This window comes from Poecile atricapillus, chromosome 14, assembly GCF_030490865.1.
Source record: "Poecile atricapillus isolate bPoeAtr1 chromosome 14, bPoeAtr1.hap1, whole genome shotgun sequence".
Taxonomy (NCBI): domain Eukaryota; kingdom Metazoa; phylum Chordata; class Aves; order Passeriformes; family Paridae; genus Poecile; species Poecile atricapillus.
In genome coordinates this window covers 2,645,136-2,665,537 of record NC_081262.1, presented here as the reverse complement: position 1 = coordinate 2,665,537, position 20,402 = coordinate 2,645,136, and the positions used below count along the sequence as shown (strand labels likewise).

Genomic DNA, 20,402 nt, shown 5'->3' with positions numbered 1-20,402 from the left:
TCCGGAGCCATGTCCGGGCGAGGTGATGATGGGATGGAGGAGATTTCCCATCCCTGCCAAGCTGGGATGCTGCAGTTGTCATGGCAACGTGGGAGGCCTGGAGCTGGAGCCCATAGCCCACCCCTTTGGGGGGTGAGGGGTGTTGAGGGCTGGGGGTGCTCCCCAGCCCCACCCCCCCCCGGGCCCTGGCACCTCCCCGCACCCCAAAACTGCCATCAACCCCCTCCTCCCAAAGCTGACACCCCCAGCCATCCTTCAGCCAGAAGACCCTGCTGAAAACATTGCCTTTTCCACGGGGAAAAAACACCTTTGGGTGGAAAAACGTGTCCAAAGGCGTTGTGGGGAGCACAGGGCCGGGTGGGAGCTGCCGGGAGGAGCCTCCTGCTCCCCTCTGCGGCCAGCCCAGATGGCCCGGCTGGCTGAGGCTGGAGAGAAGGATCTGGAAGCATCTGGAAGGATCTGGCAGGAAGCACCTGGCAGGCTCTGGCCATGAGCTGTTCCTGTGGGATGCTCCCAGGGCTCTCCCCAGCAGGCAGGGATGGCTGGAGGTGCAGCCAGCTCCGCTCTCCCTCCTCCCGCAGGTGGCTGGATCGGAACACGAGGTCACCTCCCCTTCAGCCACGGGCCTGCTGAGCCTTCCCACGCTGCACAAGCTGCTTCCCCACCTCGGGATGGGTTTTGCTGTCTCCAGCAGCTCATTCCCGCTGCCAGGCCTTGACTGACATCTGTCCATCATCCGCAGCAGCTGGAATCGCAGACAGCAGCGGATCCCCGCGGGAAGGACGGGCAGGGACGAGCCCGAGCTGTGTCCCCGGTGCCTGCTCCCATTCCTGCCGCATTCCCGCATTCCCGCTCGGGCTCCCGCCCGGTTCCGCCGGGGCTCCGGGTGGCACATGAGTCACACTTCCTCCCTTCGCCCATTCCAGAGCCCTGCCGCCGCTATTTTTGGAAGTTTTGGAAAGCGGATCGGCCCCGAGAAGCGCAGTTTATGGATGCTCCCCACGCCGGCCTGGCGTCCCCCCGTGTCCCCGAGCCGGGCTGGGGAAGCCCCCGGCAGCCCGGACCCTTCGCTCCCCTCCCTGTTGGGGGTGCGTGGGAACTCCCTCCTCATCCCACGGCCCCTCCTGAGTCAGCAGCGAGCTGAAGCACCATCCTAGTGGCAAAATATTACCTTTTAAAGGGCTTGTTTGCGATTGGGGTGGGACTTCGTGCGCTGCCAGCTTGGCGTTGATCATTGTGCTCCCAACGAGAGGATCATTCCCGGTTATTTTTACTCCCAACCCCCAGTGTTTTAGCTGGGGCTGCAGTGCCTCACAAAGTGTCTGTGAGGAAAACAGGGCACAGTCCAGCTCCGGAATCGAGGGGTGGATGAAATCCGAGGTGGGATCAGTGTCACAGCCGGGCCTTCCTCGGAAGGATCTGATTTTACGGGATGCTGCACCCACACCATTCCACACCTGCCCCCCATCCCTCTTCCCTCGTCTCCTTCAGGATCTGTCCAAATCGAGGATCATTTTCCTTTCAGAGCAGTGATTGTGTTGCGCATCCCTCGCCAGGGGACTGCCCAAGGTCAGCAGCCGTGACCCGGGAATGTCCGGCCGCCCTCCCGGCCACAGCGGGGACAAACTGGGAGGGGACGCGGGGAGCTCGGGGCTCCGCAGGGCTGGTGACACCTCTGCCGTGCGGGCCGGGGCTTGGCAAACTTTAGCTCCGTTTTTTTGTGCCTGGACACACGCAGCTCCTGTCCCGCCGGCGCTGCCGGGCTCGCAGCATCCCGACCTTGCCGGGATAAAATTATCCCCGTTTCACTTTGGATTAAAGGCAGCTCCGCTGGAGCCGAGCGAGCGCTTCGGCTCCGAGCCGTCAAATGGCAGCGTTCCCTTTTTTTGTCTGGATCGGGGAGGGGAGCCCTGCCAGCCTGCGCCTCGTGACAATGACATTGATTTCCTAGACCTCTCGGCGTGGCAAAATCTGTATTTTTAGCCGGAGAAGAGAAAAATACGAATCACGTGTCAGAGCAATGCTTTCCCTGCCCTGCTGGGAGGGAAGGAGCCGGGAGCTGCTGGAGCAGGGGGTGAGCAGGACTCGCTGCCCGGTTCCCGGAGCTGGGGATGCACCGGGAGCTGCTGCTGCACTGCCCGGGCTCTGTCCCCGGCACAGCTCCGGCCCCCGGCAGGGCAGGCGGGACCCCGCTCCCAAAGGATCCCAAAGGATCCCAAAGGATCCCAAAGGATCCCAAAGGATCCCCTCCATCCCCTCCGCATCCCCCGTGGCCATTTATCTTCCGGGGCAGGCGCTGCCTTCATCTCTGCTTCCCTGCCACTGCCTCCTCCTCCTCGCTCTCCCCCACCCTGTTCTCATTTCCCCAAGAAGACTTTAATGAAATCTGCCCTTAATTAAATCCACATTCATTTGCATAATTACCAGGAAATTGAAATTAGCCTGAGGACGTGGCTGGAATACATTTCGCATTCAAGGCGGCCGTGGCTGTTGGGAGGGGGCTGCACCGCTGGGTGCCCCCCACCCATGGGTGCTGCTCCCCACATCCCTGCCCTCCCTCCCGGGCCGTGGTGACAGGGTCCGAGTGGAGGGGCAGCCACTCCTGGGGTCACGGCAGAGCAGAGGCTGTGCCCTCCACCCCCGCACAAGCAGCTTCGCGTTTTTCTTTATTTATTAATAAAAAAAAAGTCTTCACCGCCATTGAGAAATTTTTTGTTGCTTTTATACCTATGTATTTTGTTATTTTTTTATGGTTTCAGTTGTGGTTTTTTTTAAATCCTTTTCAACAGTGACAAACTGAGGTAACGTCTGTGACACTACAGCCTCTCCTACGGGAAGAAGGTCCGAAACCCGACAGCTGAGGGAACTGGAAATAAAAACCTGACAACCTACGGACACAGCGACCTCGACGGGGACAGAAATCACACCGGGCACCCTCTGGGACCCACCCCGGGCGGTGCCACCGAGGGCGGCCGGGATCCCTTATCTACATTATTGCACGAAAGATCGAGGACATCGAGGGACCTAAGGCAAAGAGGAGTAAAACCGGTGCCTAGCTCTCTACGTGGGGCAATGCTACGTCTAACGCCGGGCCCGGGGGTGCCAGGGACGGGGGCACGGCGGGGGCGGGGGCGGCCCCTGCTCTGTAAACTGCTGCTGCTGCTGCTGCTGCTGCTGGAAAGCGTTTATAGCCCTTTGTGGGGAATTGGGGCACCGGGGCGGCCCCACGGCACCCACCCCATGGGAGGGAAGCCCGAACCCCCCAGCAGGGTGCTCCTGCCTTGGGGTGCCCCCACAGCTTCTCCCCCCGCTCTGCTGGGTGCCCAAATCCAGGAGGGAAGGTGTGACCTCCACACACACCCCAGGACCTTGTCGCTAAGGGGCCACCGGCGGCTGCTGCCACCACGCCCTCGCTGCAGCCAACCCCGGCAGGGTCTGTCCCGCTGCCGCTTCCCCGCCAGCCCCAGGGGAGGGTGACAGGTTTGGGGAAGGGGTGACGGCAAGGAGGGGTGATGGGGACAGCACAGAGGAGCGGGCGGGCCCACAGGAGGAGCTCCCTCCCCTGCTCCCGGGCTGTGCAGGGCAGCCTGGGGGGCACCGCTGCCACCTCCTCCAGTCCCTGGGTACAAAGAGTGCACAGGGGCCGCGGGGATGCCGGCCCGGCCCCGAGCATCCAACCTGCTGGATGGTGGCACCGCTGGGCACAGCCCGGAGCGCTGCTCCGGCCGCAGGGGACCCATCCCTCCGGCAGGGCCTGAGCCGGGTGGGGCAGGGCAGGGGCACTGCCAGTGGCAGCGGCTGGGACACACAACGACACACAGACAGGGACACTTGCTACATCAGTGGCTGCCAGCACCTCCCACGGCAGGGAGGCAGCCGGGGCTGCCGGGGGTCCGGGGCTGCCGGCAAACCCCGGCTCCCCGTCACCCACCTCCCCATCCCCTCCCAGTCCCCAGCAGGGCGGCAGGGACCAGCGGAAGAGGGAAAATCACCACCCACCCAAACCTCCCCAAAGGCCTCCTCCACGGTGCAGGGTCATCGGCCTTCCCTCTCCCCCGGACGGGGGCCGGGCACGGGGTGGGGGCAGAGCCAGTGGGTCACCCGCTACCCACTGCCCCCTGACTCTTCCTCCCCGTACTGGGACACCCCTCCCCGTGCCACCCTGGGGGGAGCCTTGGAGGGGGCAGCACAGCCGTGGCAGGGCTGCGGGTGCCCCCAGCGTCCCCAGCAGCGAGCGGTGCCCTCGGCTGGGCTCCGGCCACTGGGGGATCGGCATCCTCGGCGCTACAGAGCGCAACCAGTTCTGTCCTTTTCCTCTTCGGTTGTGTTTCTTTTCCTTTGTTTTTTTCCTTTGGGAAACCCAGAGCCCGGTCCCGGCTCGTTCCACCACCACGACGTACTCCCCCCATCCCTGTCCGGGGCGGGGGGACGGGGCGGGTCGCGCGGCCGCCACGCTCCGCCGTCACACGCAGATCTCTATTGCTGTGGCCAGGACCATCTGCCCCTTGCCCTTGTCCTGCCGTCCGTCTGTCCTGCCCGCCGTGCCCGGGGCGGCTGCGCCGGGCTCGGGGCCGCGCGCTCCGCTGCCCTCGGTCAGGACGGTCCTCTTGAGCGGGGCGGGGGTGCAGGAGCCGGCGGCCTCGTGGCAGTGGGGCCCGGCCGGGAGCTTGTCCCTGGCGTGCTTGCGGGAGCGGTAGGAGGGCCGGCACCGCACCTCGGCCATGAGGTCGCACTTGATGAAGTAGAAAACCTCCTTGACGGGGCAGCGCTTCTCGGGGTCGAGGGCCAGCAGGCGCTGGAACATGCGCAGGGCGCTGTCCGTGAAACGCCGCCACTGCGAGGGCAGCCCCGCCAGCCGCCCCTTCTGCCACCGCACAAACTCCTCGAAGAAGGCGTCGGACGCCACCGCCGCCTCCCAGGGGAAGTTCCCGGTGAGGACGCAGAAGATGAGCACCCCGAAAGCCCAGACGTCGATGCTGGTGTCCACGGCGAAGCCCTCGGCGCGGCCGGCCTGGCACACCTCGGGCGCCGTGTAGGGGATGGTGCCGCTGATGCGCTTGACCCGGCAGCCCACCTTGCGGGTCATGCCGAAGTCGGCCAGTTTGACGCGGCGGCAGTCGCGGTCGAAGAGCAGCACGTTCTCCGGTTTGATGTCCCGGTGCACCAGGCTCTTGCTGTGCATGTAGTCGAGGGCCAGGCCCAGCTGCTGCACGCAGCGCTTCACCAGCTCCTCGGGGAGCCCCACCTGCGGGGGACACGGCGTCAGCCACCTGCTGTGGGTCCCACCCGGCCCGGGCACCCCCATCTCTGTGGTCTGATGGACGTGGTGCTTTTATCTGGGTGCTCTGAGGTAGGGGTGGTGGTGGGTCCTGGCCCACCAAAGGGATGGGTGGTGGGTCTCAGGCTCCCCATAGGATGGTTTGGGTTGGAAGGGACCCTAAGCATCATCCTGGGCAGGGACACCTTTCACTGTCCCAGGCTGCTCCAAGCCCCGTCCAGCCTGGCCCAGGACACTTCCAGGGATCCAGGGGCAGCCGCAGCTTCCCCAGGAGAAGGATGATGGCTCTCAGGCCATCCTAGGGATAGGTGATGGATCTTAGGCCACACAGGGCATGGGCGACGGGTCCCACACTTGTTTGGAGGTGCTTGTGGTCAAGCCCAGCCCAGATAGGGGTGCCCAGTCCCTGCACCTGCACCCCCTCCCACATGGGCACAAAGCCCAGCACCCCTTGAACCCCCAGATCCCACAGAGGCTCCCACAGGAGGTGCCGGGGTCCCACCTGAGGCGGGATGATGTCGAAGAGGTCCCCACCAGGGGCGTACTCCTGAGCGAAGACGTAGCAGTCCTCGGTCTCGAAGACCACGTCAAAGACCTTGATGATGAAGGGGCTGGAGGAGAGCGTGTTGGTGATGCTGAATTCCCGCAAGAAGTTCTTCAGCTTCGTCTTGCTCTTGTTGACGAACTTCAGGGCCATCTTGGTGCCTGTGGAGGGCAGGGGACAGGGGTGAGCCCTCGGCTGGGACAGACCAGGCACCCCGCTGCCAGCACCCACCCCGCTCCCCTCACCTGTGCTTTTGTGGGACACCAGGTCCACCTTGCCGTAGGTGCCCTTGCCGAGCTCTCGGATGAGGTCATAGTGCTTGGTGATGTCGGTGCCCGAGAGGGTGCGGATGGCCAGGGACTGCATGTCCTCGGTGATGAGGGGCACCCCGCAGCAGCCCAGCTTGCGCGACGGCTCCTGCTCAATCGAGCCCGCGCTCATGGTTGCGCTGCAAGGCAGAGGTGGCGCTGCTTCCATGGGGGCTGCAGAGCCATTGTGTCCCATCCCATCCCATCCCATCCCATCCCATCCCATCCCATCCCATCCCATCCCATCCCATCCCATCCCATCCCATCCCATCCCATCCCATCCCATTCCCTCCTGTCCCATCCCCAGGGCTGCAGCCATGGCTCCTTGCAAAAGGGGATTGGGCTCCCAGGGTGGTGCTGAGCAGCCCCCACCGGGTGTCACCTCTCTGTCCTCAGGGGCCACCAAGCCAATGGCTCTGGAGGGGATGCTCCAGCCTCTGCAGGGGCTGCAGCTGTGTGGATGTTTGGGGGCAAAGGGAGGGCTCCAGGCATGGCAGAGACAGGGACAGGAGACAGGGACACACACAAGGACAGACATGGATCAAACAGGGACACACACACGGACACATTTTCACAGGCCTGGTGTGTTCACAGCCACCCTGCAGGACAGGAGCTAAGGCCCTTTGGGGGTCCCCTCTGCTGCTGTGTCCCCAGTGGGGACCCCAAGAGCCAGCCCTGTCTGCTCCAGCAGGGAGCCCCCCCTCAGGCTGAGCCTCACCCCAGCCAGTGGAACCAGGACCATGCACAGGGACCAGTGGGACACGATGGTTCTGCAGCAAATCCCTCCCTCACATTGCCCAGCACCAACTCCTGGCCTTCGCCAGCCAGGGTGCCAAACACTGGTGTGGAGAATCCCAGAATCCCAGAATCCCAGACTGCTTTGGGGATGGAAGGGACCTTAAAGCCAACGTTGTTCCATGGGCAGGGACACCTATCCCAGGCTGCTCCAAGCCCCGTCCAGCCTGGCCTTGGACACTTCCAGGGATCCAGGGGCAGCCACAGCTTCTCTGGGCACCCTGTGCCAGGGCCTCAAATCTTCATAGGGAACAATTCCTTCCCAATATCCCATCCATCCCTGTCCTCTGGCAGTGGAAGCCATTCTCTGTGTCCTGTTCCTCCATCCCTTGTCCCAAGTCCTTCTCCAGCTCTCCTGAAGCCCCTTGAGGCACTGAAATGGTCTTTAAGGTCTTCCAGAGTCTTCTCTTTTCCAGGCTGAACAATCCAAATTCTCTCATCTTTTCCTCACAGCAGAGGTGTTCCGTCCCAATAATCATCATTGTGGCCTCCTCTGGACTTGCTCCAACATTTCCATGTCTTTCCTGTGCTGGGGACCAAGAGCTGGATGCAGCATTCCCGGTGGGATCTCACCAAAGCAGAGCAGAGGCCAGCCCAGCCAGCAGCACATGGACAAACACTCCTCACTTCCAACAAACCAGGGATGGTTTTCTCCTCTGACCATTCCCACAAGAAGATCCAAGATTGGAATCACCCACCACACCACCACAGCAGTGAAACCACTCCAGCATCTCCTCTGATGTCTTCAGGGCACTGCCTCACCCTCTGTCACTGCAGAAGCACAAACCCCGGGCAGCCAGGGACGTGGGGACGGCACTCGGTGGCTGCGGGTGGATGAGGATGGACTGAGAGAGCCCAGGTGGTGCCCATAGGCTGAGCCCCATGCAGGGGCTGTGACAGCCACCCCAAATGGTGCCAGACACCCCACAGAGCACCTGCAGCACCCCACGGTCAGGATCACCAAAGGATCCTCCCAGCCCCTTCCCAATAAGGCTGAGTCGGATCTCCAACTTCTCCCTCCTTCCTTCCTCCCTTCCTTCCTTCCTTCCCCCCACCAAGCTGCCTGTCATCCCAAACCAAAGCTCAGCTTCTTCACTTATTATAGTTATATTTTTTCCCTGGGAAGTTGGGGAAAAAATAGAAAAGGAACTTCAACATCATGATGTTCCAAAAATGTAACAGTTTGACTCATAAGATCTCCGAAGCAGCTCATCTCCATAGTGTTTCATTGGCCCCCTGGCAGAGGAGCACCATCTCAGCGTCTGGGTGCTGGAGGTGGAGGTGGATCAGCAGCAGCTCGCTGGAGGCAGGACTGAGAACAGCCCCCAGCATCCTGCACAAAGAATTCCGGCTACGCTTGGATTTACGATTGCGCTCATCAATATCCCTTAATTAACCAGCTTTGAAATGCAATTATTCGAGTTGGGAAGGTTGGGTTTGAGGAAGAACCCCGCTGGTTGGATGGGAGAGAGGAGAGGGAGGACTGGCAGCTTGTGGAAGTGCTCTCCAACTCAAGGGCTGTTTGCTTTTCCCCTTGGCTCAGCCTGTTGGGGTTTCCAGGTGTCTCCTTCCCAACCAGCAACCGAGGAACGTCCACGGGAAGCAGGGATCCTGCCGAGTCAGGTCCCGTGCTGCGGCGTGGGCTGGCACAGCTGGCACCGGGATGTGCTGCCAGGGATTGGGATGTGCCGGGATCCTGCCGCAGTGCCGGCTCCCAACAACAACCCTCGTCAGGGCTATCGGCAACACGGGGCCACCAGCGATCCCAGGAGAAACCCAACAGCAGCGGCGACCGAAATACCGACGCGCCAAGGCCAAGGAAAGCGTAAACGCAGAAGTTTTCATTAAAAATTGAAAGGCTTTTGAAAACATGTTGGGTTTGATGTGAGCAGTGAAGCGGGGCGGCAGCAGGAGGCAGCGAGAGCTCTCTTCCAGCTCCGTGCACTCCCGGGGACAGCAGGGATGCGGGAATGGCGGGACACGGAGGGATGGTGGTGCCAGAGCGGCAGGAGATGCCACCGGCTTGGCCCAGCCGGGGTTGAGTCCCACATCCTTCTGCAGCCAGGCCAGTCACACCAAGGCTCACCTGTGCACCCACACGCCGGGTCGGGTCACTCCAGAGGCAGAACGGAGCCTTTTCCCAGAGCCCAGCTCCTCTCCCACCCCAAAACCCCCAAAAGAGGAGTCAGCACCGTGTCCGAAGGAAGCCAAACGCAGCCTCTCCAGTTTCAGGTGTTCCTGAAGGAGCTTTCCCAAGCAGGGAGGAAGGATGCTCATCCCGGCCGAGTCCTGGCAAAGCCCCCCAAGGGTTCAAGATCCCGGGAGTGACAGAGGCAGTGAAGCTGCTGCCACGTGGCCCCGGGACCTGCCGCTCACCACAGGCGGTTCCTGCCGTCATCTCCGCATCCTGAGCCATTTCTCCTACTATTCAGACTAAAATTGTTCTGTGTTTAAGCTTCAGAACCGTTTATCTCATTGAGTGAGGAGGATAATCCACCCACCTCTTCCTTGCTCCCTGGCAGGTATTTATAGGCAGCCACTCGTCTCCCGTCGGCAGCTGCCGCTCCTCTTCCCAAACTTCCCGGCTCCATCCCCAGCACGGTGGAGCAGATCCCGGCAGGACATCATCCCGTATCCACAGCCCAGCATCCAGCAGGGAGCCGAGCCTGGCACCGACAATCCTGCCCCAGCTCCGTTCCCTGCTGGGGGATGCTTTGTCCTGCTCTGGATCCAGCCCTGGGCACATCGGCTCTGCCCATAACTAATTGCAAACTCATTAGGAGCTCATTGAGAGGAGCAGAGGCCGCCCGGGAGAGTTGCCCCAGGCTCCCGCAGAGGAGGCTGCTGGATCAGCGGCTGCTTGGAAATTAAGAGGGAAAAAGGGGGGAAAAAAAACCCCTCTGGCCACGTCAGAGACTGACGGAAAAACAATCCGGTTATTGCAGGAGGTTACAGGAAAAGGGTTTGGGCTGAGCCTGATGCACGGTTGAGCACCAGGGGCTGGGACTCGCACCGTGGGCTGTTCTGGGGCAAGGAATTGGGAAGATGAAGGGAAAATCTATGCAGGGCAGGAGCTCTGCAAGACCCAGATTCCTCTTTAAAGAGGGGAGAAATGTGAAATGCAGCAGTGGGATGGGCACAGGCCCACGCTGCTCTGTCCCTGCACTTGGCAAAGCTTTGATTTTCCCATTTCCATCCCCAAACCCTCAGTTATGAGCAGGTAACACTGACTCCCACCCAAGACCAGCAGGCTGGAGGCCTGGGCATCCCTCAGGAGGGGATGACACACCCTCCACACCCCAAACAGCTTCCAAAACAGCCCTGTTTCCCCTAAACAACACACTGAGCCAGCAAAGTCACACCCTGGGCCCTGCCAGAGCCATCCCCTCTCGCAGTTCTCCACATGCCAGCACCACCCTGGTGTCACTGGAACGAGGGGCCCCCACTCTGAGCCGCTGCCTCCCAGCGCTCCACTCTGATTCCAGCCCCTGCCACCTCCATTCCTGCCTGACCCCGTTCCAGGGACATCCTCTCCTCTCTTCCGTGCCGCTGGGACCCACAAACCAGATATGAGCTGTGCTTCCCGGGGGCTGTGGCACGCTGGAGCCCAGGGAGGGCTCACAAAGGCACCTTGGCCTAATGAGGACAACGTGGCTGTGGGGGCAGGACAGGAATCTCACCGGGGCTCGGAGCCACCAGCACCCACCATGGCCAGGCAGCCTCCGGCCAGGCCACCTCCCACCTCCCCCAAAGCAACAAAACAGGCCAAGGAAAAGGGTTCCTGCATCCATGTGCCACCCCAGGGCCATCCAAAGCCACTCAGGACAAGCCGAGTGTGTCCAGGAGGTGGCTGTTCACACACAGCATGGGGACAGTGGCTGCTGGCAGTGGTGTGGGGACAGCCCCTCTGCCAGCATCCCGCAGCCCAGCAGGAGCAGCCACCTCAAAGAGGCCATGGGTGGGACATGTCTCCATGTCCAGCTGGCTCCACAGCAGCGGGACAGCGCCAGGGAATGCTGGAGCACCATGGACACCACCGGAAACAGCACCAAACCTCCACCGAAGCACCTGCAGCAACCGGGACTCCCCAGTGCCCCCAGTTTAGGACTGAATTGGCACTGAATTCCAAGTTATCCAGCAATTCTCATACCAGCTCCTTGCCTTGCAGCCCGCTCGGCAGCAGGATTGTCTTCAGCAAAGCCAATGAGCGCCCAGCCAGGCACGGGCTCCCAGTCAGGAGCTGCTGCTCTCCCAGTGCAGATGTTCCAGCTGCAGGGCAGGGTCAGGCCCTGTCACACCCATCCATGGTGCCCTCCGCTGCAGGAACCATCTCCCATCCCGGCCAGCAGCCTGTGACAAGCTTCCTCAGCCTTTGGTCCCAGGATTCAGGTTTCACAGAGCAATTTGGGAAGAGCAAACAAAGCAGTGCCAGGACTCCTCCACCAGCTCCCCGGGGAGCCACCACTCCTCCTTCCTGCCACCGTTCCCTGTGCCCTCCGCACTGATCTCCCGGAGCTGCCAGCAGGATTTTCCCTGCCTTCATCCACACGGGGCTGTCTCTGTCCATCGGCCCCGATGACAGGACCTTGGCTGCCTTTCAGTGCTTCGGCCTCCCGGGGTTTTTGCTGCCGAGCAGGATGGCTTCGTTAGGACCTCAGCTCCTCCAGCCTGCAGCTCCTCCCGCCTTCGCCGCCAGCACCGGGGATTTATGATTACTTCATTGTTTGATTGGTTTCATCAGCCTGTCATCATCTCCCTCCCAAAACTCTTCCGCCAGCGCCGGCTGCACCGCACGGTTGGGATCTGCAAAGAAAAACGCCCCGAGCGGCACCTGCCCGACCCCACGGCAGGGCCAGCCGGCCTCGGCCCCGCTCGCTCCCGGCGACAACAGGGACACGTCCCTCTGACACAAAACCCAGCCCTGACTCCGCTGCAAGGGGCTTTACGTGCCCCGTGCAGCCCGGGCATCGCCCCCAGCTCAGCCTCCCGCCGGCTGGGATGCTCCCGGGGAGGAGGATGCTCCCCCGGGCAGGGCTCGGTGACACGGCGACACCGGAGGGGTCGGGGGCTTGGGACACGGACACCCGGCCCTGACCTCTGCCTCCCCGTGGGTCCAGGACAGAGGGGTGCCGAGGCAGGGCCACCCTGTCCCCGGTCCCCGAGCTGGGCTGGGGCTCCCGGCTGGCATCGCCCGCCCTCGGCCACGGCGGCAGCGAGGCCGGACCTGGAGGAAAGTGGGTCACGCTCCCCCTTCCCCGCTGCAGCCGGGGAGACGCCGGGGTGGGATGGAGGCCCCGCGGCCAGGGGACAGCAGGGGACAGCAGGGGACAGCAGGGGACAGCAGGGGAGGTGAGAGGGGAAATAGGGGAGGTGATGAGGGGACACAAGGAAGGTGAAGTGGTGAAGGGAGGCGAGATGACGAGAGGAGATGACACGGGGAGATGACGAGGGGACAAGAGAGGACACGATGAGGAGAGACAATGAGGGGAAACGAGGGGAGATGATGGACGGGGCATGAGGGGAGATGACAAGAGGACATGAGGGGGAATAATAGGGAAGACAGGAAGCTGGTGAGGGAAGACAAGGAGAGGTGAGGGAACATGAGGGGAAACAAGGGGAGATGAAATGAGGAGGTGATGAGGGGACACAAGGGGACACAATGAGAGGACACGGCCTGAGCTGCCCTCGAGGCCACCTCTTTCTGCTCTCCCCTTCCCCTGTTCCCAGCTGTCTTCCAGCTCAGCGCACCCTTCCAGACGCCCCCAAACCCGCCGAGAGCCCCCAGGGACCAGCCCCGCGGCCGCAGCACCGCTCGGTGTCACTCACACCCCTCCGTCCCCGTCCCTCCCCCTCGCCCCCCCGCCGTACCGGGGCCGCCCGGGGCGCAGGTGCCACCGGCCGCAGGAGGGACCCGGGGCAGGGGGACGGCCGATACCGGGGGCAGCGCCCGCACCGCGCGGTGCCCACCCCGCTCCATTCATCCCGGAGCGCCGCTTCTACCGGGATGGGGGTTTTGTCCCCTCCCCACGCCGTGCGGGCAAACAAAGGGCGGCCTCGGTACCGGGCGGGCAGCGCCCCCCTCACCCCCATCCCCGTATCCTCATCCCAGTATCCTCATCCCCGCACCCCAACCCCGACCGCCGCCTTACCGGAGGGGCGAGCCGCCGCCGCGCCCCGTCCCCGGCGGGAGAGGAGCCGCCGCCGCCGCCGCCGCCGCCGCGCTCCGCCCGCCCCGCCGGGCTCCTCATGCCGCGGCCCCGCCGCCGCCGGAGGAGCGGAGGGAGCGGAGGGAGCGGAGGGAGCGGAGCGCGGCGCCCCCCGCAACCCCCCGGCAGCGCCCGCCCCGCGCCGCGCTCCGCCCGCACCGGCACCGGCACCGCCCCGGGGAGGGAGCGGGGAGCGGGAGGAGCGGGAGGAGCGGGAGGAGCGGGGGGAGCGGGAGGAGCGGGGGGAGCGGGGGGAGCGGGGGGGCTCCGCCGCCGGCCCCGCGGGGATGGGGGGATGCGGAATGAGCGATGCGGGATGCGGGGCGCTGATGTCCCCGCCCTCCCCCCCCGATGTAGCCGGGGGCTGTCGGTGCGGGAACAGCCCAGGAAAGGGGGGTCGGGGCTGAGCTGCCCCCTCCCCGCCGGGTGCGGAGCTCCGGTACCGCGGGTTCGGCTCGGAGCAGACCGCGGCGCTGGGGACAATGGGGATGGGAGCGGTGCTCCGCAGGGGGAGGCTTCACACCCTACTCCACACAGGGACCCCGACAGCCCAAGCTTGGAGCTTGGGCGTCACCAGCACTGTGCCAAAAGCACAGGACCGTGTCCTGCTGCCCGCTGCTTCCCTGGGCCCTGATGTCCTTGAGCTCTCCAAGACTCTGTTCCCTCTCCTTTGGCACAGGTGATGCTCCTGTGGTGTGGGTGATGACCAGCCTGGGTCAGGGAATGGTTTGGGTTAGAAGGGACCTTCAGGATCATCCCGTTCCAAGCCCTGCCATGAGACACCTTCCACTATCCCAGGCTGCTCCAAACTCCATCCAACACGGCCTTGGACATGTCCAGGGGTCCAGGGGCAGCCACAGCAGCTCTGGGCTCCCAGAGGAAGGCAAGGGGTTGGCACTGTGCTCCCTCTTGGAGCATCCCTGGACACACGTCGTCTTGCCGGATTTCCTTCTGTGCACACCAAGGCCAAGCAGGGATGTTTAACAGGGGCCAGGATTTGCTTTGGGATTTCTTTGTTTCTCAGCTGGGTGCCAGCTCCTTTTGCTCCCGTGATGTCACTTTAAAGGGACCCATAGTCGTGGGGCTGCCCCACGCTGCGAGGGGGAGAACGGACTGTTCCCCCACATCAGCTGTGCCCTCTCCGCTGAGACCGGGGCCGTCCCGCTGCCCCCTGAGGCCCCACACACCGGGGAGGGCCGGGGGAGCATCGGCACTGACTCACTGATGGCTCTGCTCCGCTCAGGATGCAGCGCAATTAAGCCTTTTCATGAATGACTTTAAGGCAAGAGGCTGAATCACACTCCGACACTCCGCTTTAATTTGTGCCGGCATCGGCTGTGCCACCGTCACCCTCTTCTTCCAGCTGAGCACCGCCAGCCCCGGGCAGGGCCCGGGAGGAGCGGCTGCGGCTCCCGGGACCGGCCCCTCCATCCCGCTCCGCTCGCCGGCTCCTGCCACAGCTCCCGGCTCCTGCGGCTGGGATGCTCCATGTGTGGATGATTCCCAGCGGGGTGGAAGTATCGGAATGGCATTGGGAGGAGAAATGCTGGAGCGCAGTGACCCGGCCAGCCGGGCTGGGCTGACTGGGGCTGCCGGTGCTCGGGACAGAGCTGGCACAGGGCAGGAGAGCGCCCGAGGAGTGAAGGTGTGCGAAAGAGGAAAGCTGTGGGAGATGGGCAGAGCCGGGCTGCTCTCTGGGTCGCTGCAGCAGCAGACACGGGCCGGGGAAAGGCAGAGCTGCTGGGGATGGGGTGGCTCCAGCCTGGCCCCTTCCCGAGGCTCCTCTCCCCCCGTGTCCCCTGCCTGTCCTTGCGGTGCCATCCTGGCTCCCGCAGCCTCCCGCTCGCGGCGCTCCGAGCGGCTCCTCCGAGCTCGCTGTCATCTCTCTCCCTATTTATAGCTCGGGGCTGTTTCTAGGTCAGGCGGGAGGTGCCGCTGCCCAGGGACCGGCCCAGGGACCATGGAGGGGGCTGCAGGGACAGTGCCACACGTGGGGGTCAGCTCCCAGTGCCACCGTCCTGCTGCTGTGCCCTGGGCACACAGGGCTGAGCTGGCACTGGCACCAGCTGGGCCTGGCAGGGCTTCCTGGGGCTCTGTGGGGCTCCATGGGGCTCTGTGGGGCTTATCAGGGCTCCATGGGACTCCGTGGGGTTCAGCAGATCTTCATGGGGCTTTGTAGGGTTCAGCAAGGCTCTTTGGGACTCCACGGGGCTCTGTGGAACTCAGTGGGGCTCTGTGGAGCTGTGTGGGGCTGTGTGGGGCTGTGTGGGGCTGTGTGGGGCTCCATGGGGGTCTGTGGGACTCTGCGGGGCTCTGTGGGGCTGTGTGGGGCTGAGCAGGGCTCCTTGAGCTTCTGTGGGAGTCCACGTGGCTCTGTGGGGATCTGTGGGGCTCCATAAGGATCTGTGGGGCTCCATGGGGCTCCTCAGAGCTTGCCAGGCCTCTGTGGGGCTCAGCGAGGCTCCATGTGACTCCGGGGGGTTCTGTGGGGCTCCGTGGGGCCCATCAGGTCCCTCTGGGGTGCCACTGCCCCTCGGTGGCACGTGGGTGACACCTGAGCTGAGCCATAGTAACACCAGTTGTACCAGGGAGTGCCCGCACTGAGCTCGTGGTCTTCAAAGCACTCCCGGAATATTAACTAATTAAGATTAACGAGATGAAAGGAGCCAGATCAAACATGTTTATCACTTCGAGCAATCCCAAACCGTGCGAAGAGCCCCCGCCTCCCCGAGGGACCACGAGCGCCCCTGGGATTTGTGGAATATCCGGCTCGTACCGTGGGATGTGCTTGGACAGGGTGGGCAGCGGGAAATGACCTGGAAAGCCCAAAATAATCCCAGCGTGCCAAGTGCCCTCGGAATTCAGTGAGAAGGTCACTTTGTCCCTTTGCCATCGCTCGGTCAGAGCGAGAGCCGAGGGGCTGAGCCCCGCACGGGGCCGGGGTCCCACGGCCACCCGCGCCTGCCACGCTCCGGTGACAGGAGCCAAAGCTGCCGGGGATGCTGCGGGGATGCCGGGAAGCGGCAGCGGAGGGAAGGAGGGAGGGAAAGCGGGAGCGGAGCACGCCGGGAGCCGCAGCACGGGTGGAGAGGATCCGCTCCCCCCGGGGGGCTCCTGCGGGGCCAGCACCCCCCGCCCCCAGCCCGGGGGACACCACCCGTGTCGGGTGTCCCCTGAGGCCCTGGGGACAGAGCCCATCCACGAGGACTCCCAGAGGAAAGGAGGTGGTGGGAGCTGGTTCCCGGAGCGGGAGGGGAGCGAGGGACTCAGCCCCCAGCTCGGTGTCCCCCCGTGCTCCTGCTGCCATCCCACCGGGGACAGCCGGGACGAGATTCCCAGGGGCTGCTCCCAAGGTCAGGGAGGGGCCGCAGCCGGGGACAGCCCCGCTGGGGATGGGCACACACCGAGCCCCTGTCTGCGACCCTCGGGGTGCTGTCCCCGGCCCGGAGCCGGTCCCGGGGCTGGCAAGGGCCGAGCAGGCGGGCGGAGAACAGCGGCCGAAGGGATGGATCCCCCGGGCAGGGCTGGGCAGCGGCGGCAGCAGTCGGGATCTCGGGAATGGTGCTGGCCCTGGAGCACAGCGAGGGCTGTCCAGCCCCTGGGACAGAACGGGACAGCCGGGGTTCTTTGGGATGCGCTGCTTGGCAGAAGAAGCAGAACGGGTTTCTTCCAGGGGAAGGAGGGACTGAACTGGGGGCATGGGGGGAGCACGGGGCCCGCCCTGGCCCCCCGGTACCCCAAGAGCAGCCGGCACCGCCCGCCCGCCGCCTCCGCTCGCTGCCCGTTCTCCTGGCACCATCTAGAGGCTGCGGGGATGGGCACGGGGGGACAGACAGACACGGGGGGACAGACAGACACGGGGGGAGAGACACGGGGGAGAGACATGGGGGGACAGACAGACACGGAGGGACAGACAGACACGGGGGGACAGACAGACATGGGGGGACAGACAGACATGGGGGACAGACGGCGGGGACAGACAGACATGGGGGGACAGACAGACACGGGGGGACAGACAGACACGGGGGGAGAGACACGGGGGACAGACAGGGGGGGACAGACAGACCCGGCGGGATAGACAGACACGGGGGGACAGACAGACACGGGGGACAGACAGGGGGGGACAGACAGACATGGGGGGACAGACAGACACGGGGGGACAGACAGACATGGGGGGACAGACAGACACGGGGGGACAGACAGGGGGGGACAGACAGACACGGCGGGATAGACAGACACGGGGGGACAGACAGACACGGGGGACAGACAGGGGGGGACAGACAGACATGGGGGGACAGACAGGCACGGGGGGGACAGACAGACATGGGGGGACAGACAGACACGGGGGGACAGACAGACACGGGGGGACAGACAGACATGGGGGGACAGACAGACACGGGGGACAGACATGGGGGGACAGACAGACACGGGGGACAGACATGGGGGGACAGACAGACACGGGGGGACAGACAGACATGGGGGGACAGACAGACACGGGGGACGGGCACTGACACAGGGGAAAAGAGGACGGACAGAAAAGAGGACGTGAGGACAGACAGAGGGGAGAGACACTTGTAAGAGACATGGGGACAGACACGGGGGGACAAACATAAACAAGTGGGGACAGACATGGGGGACAGACACACTGGCACAGCACCCACCGCACTGCCCCCTGCACAGGGGCAGGACCAGCTCTGGGGCGGTGCCAGGGCAGGGAGCGCCTCTGGCAGCGCCTCCTGTCAGCCCGGGGAGCCCAGCCCGGTGGGGCTGTGCTGGAGGTGACAGGCGATGGCAGCTGTGTCCCCACGGGATGGAGAAGACTCAGGGACAAGCTGGTGACAACCAGGGCACTGTTCAGGGACCGGACAACCCCCCTCCGCCCCCCAGTGCAGCCCACTTGAAGCAGGGCAGGACAGGGAGAAAGGCACAAGCCATGGGTGTCCGTCCCTCGCCGTCCCTGCAGCCACCCCGCGGGACCATGGGCCACCCCACTGCCACCCCGGCTGCTCCCTCCCTGGCTGAGGATGCCAAACTCATGCCACCTGTGGCCTGACACAGGCTGGGTGCCTCTGGTCAGCTCCGACCCCGAGTTGGGCTGTGGGACAGCAGCTCTGGGAATTCTGTGCACCTCCCCAGCCAGCAGCACCCACACCTGGGCCCTCTCGACCCCCGGTACCCCTGTTCCCCCACCTGGGCACTTACTCACGGGAACTGAGGCTCCATAAACTCATGACTTACACCAAAACAAATCCTACAGCTTCCTGCAACCCGGCAGGAAGGACAGACTGCATAGATTGATCCAGCTGATGGCCCTGAGGCTCCCCCAGACCTCTCTGGGGAGAGTCAGTGTCTGGAGGGCTCCTGGCTGGAGCGGGCAGGGGCTGTGCCCGGGGCTGGCAGCGTGGGCCAGGAGCCGGCAGTGGCTCGGTGCCACGGAGGAGCAGTTGGGCACAACATGTGCCAGCATTCACACCTCGCATCCTGCCGGCTGCCCGGCTAATTCCGGCACTGCCACCTTCCCCCTGGCTGTCAGCAGCGCCGATGGGAAAGGAGATTTCGGGGAAGGGGGAGGCGAGCGCCGGTGCTGCTGCCCAGGGGGACAGGCCTTGGGGAGCCTCGTGGCTCTCCTTGGGCACCCCCCAGCTGCACTGGGCCCCCGGCACCAGCCGGGCAGGGAGGAGCAGGCACTGCCCAGGGACCCTGCTCAGGTGAGCCGGGGTGGGTGGGATGGCTCCGGGTGGATCGGGGATGGTTCTAGGATGGCTCCGGGAGGCCGTGGGTGCAACACGCTGCTGGCCAGGCACAGCAGCACCGCTGAGCTGGCACGGCTCGGCTCGGGATGCCCACCGGGCTCCCTGGAGAGCACATCCCGGCCGGACACACGTGCTCTGCACAGCACCGGCTCCGGGCTCCTCTGGCCAGGAGAGGATGCGCCGGCTCCCAAAGAAACTTTGGCACTGTCCCCCCGCCTGGCTCCCCGTGCTGTCCCCCCCAGGGCTGTCCCGGCTTGCGGCTCTGACCTGTGCAGGTGCAGGGGCTGCAGCTCCTCTTTCTGGAAGCAGACGAAGCAGAAGGAATCCATCGCTCAGCTCCGGTGGCCACCGCGCCCGGGCGAGGGTGACCGCAGGGCAGGCAGTGCCGGAGGGCTCTTGGCATCTTCCTCGCCAGCGCCGGCGGTGTCCGGAGGCTCAGGCCGGCCCTCCCGGGGCCATGGTGTCGGGGAGCCCCTCACACGGCCGGGCCCGGCCGCTCCCCGGGCACCGAAGCCGCTCCGGGCTGTGCCGCGTCCCGCGTCGCCCTCACGCCGGGGCCAGCGATGCCCGGGGCCACCCCGGCACCCATCGCTCTGCCCGGCCGATGGTGACACCGCCAGTCCTCAGGGGGTGCCAACAGGGACCTGGGATGGCATCGGCAGCCCCAGGGCTCCGGCAGGGCGGGCCGAGGCACCGGCCGAGCCCCGCGGTGCTTCAGAGGCCCGCGGCACCGGACAGCGCCCGCCGTGAGGGGAAAGTGTCCCCGGCAGCAGGTGGGGTCCTGGCGGGACCCAGCGCGCTCTGGAAGGGTCTGGAAAGGTCTGGAAAGGTCCGGCAGCCGGACACACCGAAGAAGGGGGAAAGTTGTGCCGTCGTGGAGCGGCGGCTCCGCGGGGCTCGTCTCTCTCTCACCGGCAGAGCCGCCGCTCGCTCTGACAGCTAAAGCAGCGTGCGAGTATTAATAGCTCCCGACTCCCGCGGCGAGGATGGAAGTTAACTCCTCCATTGCCGCCTGCCCGGCCTCCAGCCGCCCTCTCCCCGTGCCCGCTGCCGCCTCCGGGCTCGCCAGCACGGGCTGAGGCCGGGCAAAGCCACCGCGCCCGGCCGGGGCACCGCGGCCCAGCGAGGAGCCCGGGCTCTGTCCCCTGGGGCTGTCCGGCAACCCCGGGCTCTCCACAGGGGACACGGCACCCTCGGGGGGAAATCGCCGGGCCCGGGGCTCCTGGTGGCCCGTGGGGATGGAGGAGGCGGCGTGGGGCCGGCCCCGGGTGTTTCCCACTGCACGGGCACGGTGGGACAGGGCACGGGGCAGGAGCACGGTGGAGCCTTGTGAGGGGGGTCCCTGTCCCACAGCAGTGTCCCTGCCCCACAGCAGAGTCCCTGTCCCACAGCACTGTCCCTGCCCCACAGCACTGTCCCTGCCCCACAGCAGTGTCCCTGTCCCACAGCACTGTCCCTGCCCCACAGCACTGTCCCTTCCCCACAGCAGAGTCCCTGCCCCACAGCACTGTCCCTGCC

At 64.7% G+C, this 20,402-nt stretch overlaps 1 protein-coding gene across 6 annotated transcripts; it reads right to left on the bottom strand.

Annotated features, from left to right (window-relative positions):
* Window positions 1-2,704: 2,704 nt before the first annotated feature.
* SBK1 (SH3 domain binding kinase 1) lies at window positions 2,705-19,292 on the bottom strand. Of its 6 annotated transcripts, XM_058849664.1 has the most exons (5): window positions 13,075-13,226; window positions 11,076-11,728; window positions 6,068-6,270; window positions 5,781-5,983; window positions 2,705-5,245 (listed from the first exon to the last, which is right to left on the bottom strand). In XM_058849664.1, the coding sequence occupies exons 3-5, from the start codon at window positions 6,261-6,263 to the stop codon at window positions 4,463-4,465; spliced, it is 1,182 nt and encodes a 393-aa protein (XP_058705647.1). In that variant the 5' UTR covers window positions 6,264-6,270; window positions 11,076-11,728; window positions 13,075-13,226; the 3' UTR covers window positions 2,705-4,462. The 6 variants fall into 6 exon arrangements, with proteins under 6 accessions (XP_058705647.1, XP_058705644.1, XP_058705648.1 ...); XM_058849661.1 differs by lacking the exons at window positions 11,076-11,728; window positions 13,075-13,226 and adding an exon at window positions 19,152-19,292; XM_058849665.1 differs by lacking the exon at window positions 11,076-11,728.
* Window positions 19,293-20,402: the final 1,110 nt, after the last annotated feature.

Bases quoted from the DNA above. Each gene is read 5' to 3' on its own strand.
- SBK1 (XM_058849661.1), bottom strand. From the start codon at position 19,213: ATGGATTCCTTCTGCTTCGTCTGCTTCCAGAAAGAGGAGCTGCAGCCC. The intron at 5,984-6,067 runs GTGAGGGGAGCG...TGCCCTCCACAG, and splicing joins GGTGTCCCACAAAAGCACAG to GCACCAAGATGGCCCTGAAG. The intron at 5,246-5,780 runs GTGGGACCCCGG...TGTCCCCCGCAG, and splicing joins TCGACATCATCCCGCCTCAG to GTGGGGCTCCCCGAGGAGCT.